Here is a 7,412-nt window from a genome sequence, read left to right as displayed (position 1 = left end):
GCTATCTACCATCTTATAGTGTAACTGTTTTTGTGTAAACTCTCCAGCAAGCTACATGCCCTTGATAAAATTTAGATACAATACCTTAAATACAATACCTTAAGTACAGTACATTAGGTTCTCTAATTGAATTCTAACACTTGTTTGTTTTGAATTTAATTGTTCTTAAAAAGGATAACACTATTCTTATCTTATTGGTCAATGCAACTAAAAATTTGAATTTAATTAAGAAAAACCTAATATAGTGCACCTAAAGGACTATACAAAAGTTTAATTCTTTATCAAATCAAAATCAGTTTATACTCAATACCCCCATAGTATTGCCACGTGGAAGATCAACCTAGAACGCTTTTGACTTTTTACTTTTAGGGTAAACAATACGTAACTCATAAAACAATCCATTGAAATATTATTGAACCAAGTGGCACGGCACATGTATAAACGCAAACAGCTAATCAGAATTCTTGCTTCCTTGGGCCCCCAAACCAGGCTGTCAGAGACGACCCAAATTAGAAAAATAGTCACACTCGATAATAAATAAATAAATAAACTAAAAAATATGGTGTATTTTTCACTCAAGCTATTCATGTGCAGAAGATGCTAAGCATCACCAGATTATTACTAACAATTAAGCATTCGATTATTGCAGCAGTATGAACAAATGAATATTATAATTGGTGTTCATCTCTCTAAACTTAGTCCTGAGTCTATACCAATGTCATTAGCTGAAATTCAAAAAGTTAGCATGGATACAATTGGTGCACTAGGAACAAGTACAAAGTGAAGACTAGAAAAAGGCGTCAAGCAGAATAACATTGGTATAGACTTGAAGAATAACAATTGGTATAGACTCATAAATAAACTGGAAGAATAACAATTGGTGCTCTTCCATTGGAACCATTCACCGATGCCATAGACTCGTCTATGACCTGGGCCGATGACACAGCTTAGCAACAACAAATGAACATCCGCACCATTCATACTCATAAATAAACTGGAAGAGCAGTTGTAACATTGCAAGCAGTGACCTTAGGTTCCTCACCTTTTTGTCTATCTGCTTTCATACTCTGAATGGCCTGAAAGAAAAAATGAGACTGCAAACTTCCATTTTGCATTGAAGGCAGGGTTATGCACTCACCAATTCATCTAGAACTATTTATCATCTCACCAGCAATTAATTTAGAACAATTTACCATCTCTCACTAATGTGCTAACAGAATTGCAGAGTAAGTAGCACATATCTCACCTTATTATCTGAAAATGGAGAAGGCTTCATAGTCCTCCGGTTTCAATAGCCAATTGCTAAATGGCGGTCTTCCTTTAAAATTTTTTGAAGTCAAGTTGTATTCCTGAGCCCTCTCCTGGAAAGGGATTATTATGTGAAACCAGTTAAAAGATGATAGGTGATATACACCAGTTGATACCAGCTAGCTGAAATCCATTTTTCACATCTTCAGATACAGCATATCAATAAAAATGCTAAACCACCAATACATTTGTTTATTTTTTTGTGGGTCTAAATTGCCAAGTACATTTACTTGAATTTACATCTCACAATTTTAGGATGCAGCTTATGGAACCTTCACTTGTCAAAAAATTACATAACTGATCACATGCTTGCTGCTTTTGTCTCTCATTCACACATGCACATTTCGCTACATATTTTTATTAACAAAATTTTCTTCACAGAGTAAACATGTTTTTGTAATTAGGCAACAAACTTAGGAATATTGTATCTCTGGCATTCTTAACAAAAGTTACCTCTTTAACATCTTGAGTCTTAAATATGTAGGATAAGGGATAAAATAATGAGAAAAATTATTGAAATAAATTCAGGTGAAATTTGAAAATCAACTCCTTTTTACACATATCCCCATTGATGCAGCCTAAATGCTTCAACTAACTATATTCCTATAAATATTTACAATCCAGATAAAAGAAAAGAGATCGGTACAAAATATAGAGATGTTAGCAAAATTTGAATACAAAAGCCTAATTAGTAATTTTGTATTTCAAAAAGTGAGAAGATTGGATTTTAAATTAATAAAAATATATATAAAAAGTTCAAAAGATATTATTTATTTGATATTTAAATATAAGAAAATGTATCAAATTGTATTGAGCCTGGTTTGCCAAAATAACTGAAGACAACATTTTCTTTTTGTTAAAAAATCCTGAAATTACCTCATCATCTAAATAACATAATAGTCAATCAAAAACAGTCTGCAGATCAACATGCAGAAAATTAAAAATATTACCTTGAGTGCTCGATAAGAAATCTCATTGGCTGGATCTTTGGTTTGGCATTCATGTCCTAGTGACAAGAAAATCTCCAATAATCGCTTTCTGTGCAATAATAGTGATGATGGTGATTATGCTATTTCTACAGGTGAATTTTGTTCAAGCATATTATAAACTTACTTGCACAGAGAGGACTCAGTAGATGGAGAAAGTGCTCCTTTGGCAGAGGTTCCTTGCTTTCTTCCAGTGGTTCCGAGAATGACTTCATGCAAACCAGCTTTATTCCAACAAATCGAATACCTGACAATCAAAGCACGCAGAAACATTTAGCAACCAAACAATTATAGCATAATGTGAACAACTATAACTGGTCAAATTTAACTGAAGTACCCGCATGTTAAAGTGCTCAAAGCTGTTTCAGAATGCTGAAACTCCTTTGGTGGTATTGGGGCTGCCCAGAATTGTGGCTGCCAGTGTAGTTAGAGTAATGTTGTCATAAGCCTGCTTATTTTCCATTTCACAGAGATAATACTCACTTTACAGACCTGGTTCACCTGAAAGGGGCTCATTAACTCACTTGAAAATGGTTGGACTCGATCATATATAGCTCTTTTCAAGCAATCCTCTAAGAGAAACTTTTCAGGACTGTTAGGGGATCCCCCAACAGTAACAGAAGAAAGGTAAACAGGTTGAAGAAAGTAGGAAAGCAGAGCCCCTGAAATAAGAGAATGAATGACCTTTTTATTTTATTCCCATAATAATAGTGCCCAAAAATTTATAAAATTATAGTAAGTAAAACCGTAAACACTTGCCAAAGTGTCTATAACAAGAAAAGAGAAAAACAGGTGATACAATCCTACAAACATGTATGCTCATCTAATACAGCAACAGCAACAACAACAAAGCCTTAGTCCCAAATTTTTAATGTTGGCTATCAATCCTCAACATATTAGTCAAGGATATATGCATGTATTTTACGATTCTAAAATTAACACGTTTTACACTGGTGCGCACACACACAATCATACAATTTAGATTATAGTAACTATTAAATTATTAATGAGATTAAATGGTATCAAGATACTATTTTTAAATTTAAAGAACATCAAAGCCTTAGTCCCAAAATTTTGGGGTCGGTTATGGATGCTCAACAGACTAATCAAGGTAGCAACATGTATCCTTTTTCCTTAATTCTATTATATTCAAAGTCATACTCTCTGTTACCTCTTTAATTGACATGTATTTTTTTACACTTCTATTACAGTTTTTTTAGGTTTTCCTCTATCTTTTTTCATTCCCTTGACTTGAATTTACTCACTCTTACTCACTAGTGCATAATCCGCTCTCCTATGCACATGACCAAAGTCCATTTCAAGTGACTTTCACTCATCTTTTCATCAATAGGGGGTCACACCTATCTTTAAGCAAAACAGAAAGCTAATAATTATCTATGCTTGAACATGGGATCACAGTTAGTTATTAAAGGACAAACCTTGAACTCCCACAACATTCCAACGAGCTATCTTGTCAGAGCAGCTAACTGACAATGTTGTATCACCACGGCCAGGCTTTCTTTGAACCGAGCCAAAAAGTTTTGGAGCATCACCTGAAAATTAATCCACTTATACTCTAGATTCAGATAAAATAGTTAGTAATAATTCTTCTCGTAGAAAGACACAATTGCTACAAGTATGTCATAAAACAGAACTCTGTTATGAAAATATCGAAAGCAACACAAGAAGATGAAGAAGGAAACCATGTAATTTGAGAAACTAATAACCAAATGATCAGCCCTCTAATAGCCTGTTTGGATGTTTAAAAATGGAGGGGGAGTAGAGTAGAGGGAGGGAGAGTAATCCAATTACTTTATTTGGAAGTTTTTTAAGAAATGAGGGGGAGGAGTTTGGAGGGGTTTGGAGGGGTTTCAACTCCCTCTAGCTCCCCATTTTTAATTCTCCCAAATTGGAGAGATTTGGAGGGAGAGTAGAGTACATAAACTATTGACCAAGTAAATTACCTAATTTACCCTTATTATATTAACAAAATTACACAAGGGGAAGAGCTAATTACTCCCTTCCCCCTTACTAATTTTAAAAACATCCAAACAAAGTGGAGGGGAATCATTCTCCTCTACTCTCCTCCTCACTACTCCCCTCCCCTCTACTCCCCTCTACTCTCCTCCCTCTCTAAACTTCCAAACAAGCCATAAATGTCACAAGGTAGAGGTAGAATGAAGGAACTTTCATCTCATAATGTTGCTCAAAGTTTAACAGTGCTCTCTCTAGTGATATCCTGGTTCTTGATTTTCATTTTTTATTTTTCTCTTTTGGTAAATAGATACATTAGTTTTTCATCATAAAAGAAAACGACAATATAATATTACCACTTTACAGCATATCTGGGACTTACCACCATACCCTTCTACTTCACTAAAGTAATATAAAAGTTGTAATTCAGGATGAAAATGGCAATCTTAAGTTTGATTTGAATCACAATGATTACTAAATAACAGCCACACATTTATCCACAATAAAATAGATACAATGTGAAAGAGGCAACAGCCAAGAATTCCCTAAGACTAGAAGTGAGGTAACATGAATAACCCAAACAAGAGGTAACATCCAAGTGAGTTAAGAAGAGTTCGGTGAGAAAGAGGAAGAAAGGAGAGGATAACTAAAATACTAATCTCACCATTATTCTTTACCGAATCCTTCAAGGTCCATACCCTTCTACTTCACTAAAGTAATATAAAAGTTGTAATTCAGGATGAAAATGGCAATCTTAAGTTTGATTTGAATCACAATGATTACTAAATAACAGCCACACATTTATCCACAATAAAATAGATACAATGTGAAAGAGGCAACAGCCAAGAATTCCCTAAGACTAGAAGTGAGGTAACATGAATAACCCAAACAAGAGGTAACATCCAAGTGAGTTAAGAAGAGTTCGGTGAGAAAGAGGAAGAAAGGAGAGGATAACTAAAATACTAATCTCACCATTATTCTTTACCGAATCCTTCAAGGGTTCACTTGTGGAATTGTCAAGATCACCCAAACATGATTGTGAACCCCTTTCTCTTGGCAGGTTAGTTTTAAGAGGAGACAATGGACAATCAAGTGATGCAGCCCCACCTACAGGAAACAAGAGAGTATAACCAGAATCGAAGCGTGTCTGAAGAGTTTGGTAAAGTTTTAGTTAATGAATTAACCAAAAAGAAATAATTTTTCTATATGTCAGAATTAAAAACAAAATAAATTAAACATCACTAAGAATTACATGGTAGTTGTGATATGTAGAGGTGTAATTGCCAGCCCGGTTTCATTTTGTATTTTCCTTGGCCTGGATTATCTGTGTCTAATTGAAAGGGCAAGCTGTTGATATCACCACCTTGCAATATTGTGCTTCCATCAATATGCTTTTGCTTATTATAAAATTGAGTAAGACATTGAATCTGTGCATAGAAAAACCTGGTGCCATAGACATAAGAAAAAAGAAATCCTTAAAACCCCAATACAAGTACCTTAAAAACTAAAGAGAAATTTCAGCTTTACTTCTTACACAACCTCTAAATTGTAAAAATTCACAGCAGAGAGCCCACAAGAACAAAAGTCCATTACACAAAAAAGTAAGTACAAAACAGGTGCAGTTGGGGTCAGTCGCCCATAGGTATACTGGCTAGATGCGAGTACAAACTCCAAAGGGGCTCTTCTTTAGAAAGGTTCCATACGTTAACAGTAAAAGGTATAACAATCTTCGATTATGCAATATTAATTTATTTTTCAAATGTAATGTATGACAATTGGTTAAAACAAAACAAAGCCTTTGTTGCAAAACCATAGTATCATCTAAAATTGTAAAAAGTTCCAAAGCAGAGAGCCCAAAAGTTGGAAGTCCATTACTACACAATAACTAACAATCTTCAATTATGCAATATATTAATTCATTGTCAAATGTAAAAGGTAACGGCATTTGGTTAGAACAAAAACAAAGCTTTAGCTTTAGTTTCTTCCGCAAATAGTAAAAAATGCAAACAGCACAACATGGTACAACAAAACTAATGAAGCAGCAATCAAACAAGAGCAAGTGCAAGTAGTAAAAGAGAGATAGTGTACCTGAGCAAAGCTCTACGTGCAATAATTTCAGCGTGCGAGTCATTGAGAATATCACCACGAGGGCTCAAGAGAGAGCGGCCTATACACTTGGTCCCAGTTCCCAATGCCACAACTTCCAACTCATCTGAAAATCAAATCACCACATAGCATAAGAAATTCGAACACTTTGGCAAAAATGGGAAAACTCTGTTTTGGTTTGTTAATTGTGAGAAAGCAAAAGGGCTATACCTTGAGAAGGAGAGGAGAGGAGAAAAGCAGCCAAGACAGTGACTTCACGTCCCTGAGGCTTTCCTTTCTTTGGGAGAGACTTGTATACAGACAACACTTTGTCTGAAACTTTCTCTCCCCACTTCTTCTCTGCCTCTGCCTCCCCTGCCTCTGCCTCTGCCTCTGCCTCTGCCATCAAACTTCAAAGCTCAAAGCAAAATCCAGCAGTGTCTCATTTTCTCAAAGGCATGAGACTTTCCTATTACCCAGATGATGATTGTAAAGAACTTCATTTTGGGCTAGACCAGGTCTTGTCAAGCACAAGGTCGAGCCCATTATCAAATACCATCTTATGAGGAGAGCCCAAACCATCTTGGGCTAGATCAAGTCTTCAAAATTTGTTCTAATGATTTTTTTTTTTACTCAAATGGTAGAAAAGTATATTAATCAAAGGAAACAAACAAAAGAAAAACAAAAAGAAGCCCGGCCCAGGAGCTTTACAAGCAAAGGACGGCCCAGAGAAAAACAATGGACCTATAGCTCCAGAAACCTCCAAGGCCTTTTTTCTATTTTCTTTTTTTCTTTAAAAAACAAAACCATGCATGAATACAACGTAAACGTAAACATCATCTTTGGGGGAGAGACTTGGCTGGTCTCTGGCATTCTTCAAGTGAGGAGTCTGCCTACTTGAAAATCTCGCACGGGTGGGTTTGAACATGCTTGAACTGGAAGCAGTTTCGGGCGTTCCACAACGACCTTGAAGTTATGGCCCACAGCCCAAGGTCCTTTCCGCCAAGCCTGTGTACCATATGTCGCGCACAGTAGTGGTGCCATGTTGAGTTCAGGGTA

At 35.7% G+C, this 7,412-nt stretch overlaps 1 protein-coding gene across 4 annotated transcripts; it reads right to left on the bottom strand.

Annotated features, from left to right (window-relative positions):
• Positions 1-386: 386 nt before the first annotated feature.
• LOC111997244 (tRNA-specific adenosine deaminase TAD1) lies at positions 387-6,813 on the bottom strand. Of its 4 annotated transcripts, none has more exons than XM_065782525.1 (11): positions 6,585-6,813; positions 6,357-6,480; positions 5,521-5,711; positions 5,241-5,375; positions 3,734-3,847; positions 2,787-2,956; positions 2,632-2,708; positions 2,422-2,541; positions 2,259-2,346; positions 1,247-1,361; positions 387-490 (listed from the first exon to the last, which is right to left on the bottom strand). In XM_065782525.1, exons 1-10 carry the CDS (start codon positions 6,757-6,759, stop codon positions 1,251-1,253), a joined length of 1,305 nt encoding a protein of 434 aa, XP_065638597.1. In that variant the 5' UTR covers positions 6,760-6,813; the 3' UTR covers positions 387-490; positions 1,247-1,250. The 4 variants fall into 4 exon arrangements, with proteins under 4 accessions (XP_065638597.1, XP_065638596.1, XP_065638595.1 ...); XM_065782524.1 differs by lacking the exon at positions 387-490 and adding an exon at positions 590-1,076; XM_065782523.1 differs by lacking the exon at positions 387-490 and having other exon boundaries at positions 590-1,361.
• Positions 6,814-7,412: the final 599 nt, after the last annotated feature.

This window comes from Quercus suber, unplaced genomic scaffold, assembly GCF_002906115.3.
Source record: "Quercus suber isolate HL8 unplaced genomic scaffold, Cork oak 2.0 scaffold_305, whole genome shotgun sequence".
In the NCBI taxonomy this organism is placed as follows: domain Eukaryota; kingdom Viridiplantae; phylum Streptophyta; class Magnoliopsida; order Fagales; family Fagaceae; genus Quercus; species Quercus suber.
The sequence above is the reverse complement of the archived record's forward strand: the minus strand, read 5'-3'. Positions and strand labels throughout refer to the sequence as shown.

What these genes read in the sequence shown, in the direction of transcription:
- LOC111997244 (XM_065782525.1), bottom strand. Translation starts at nt 6,759, where the DNA reads ATGGCAGAGGCAGAGGCAGAGGCAGAGGCAGGGGAGGCAGAGGCAGAG. An exon ending in GAATGTTGTGGGAGTTCAAG is followed by an intron (nt 2,957 to 3,733) that starts GTTTGTCCTTTA and finishes CTCTTATTTCAG; the next exon opens with GGGCTCTGCTTTCCTACTTT. An exon ending in GCCCCTTTCAGGTGAACCAG is followed by an intron (nt 2,709 to 2,786) that starts GTCTGTAAAGTG and finishes CTACACTGGCAG; the next exon opens with CCACAATTCTGGGCAGCCCC.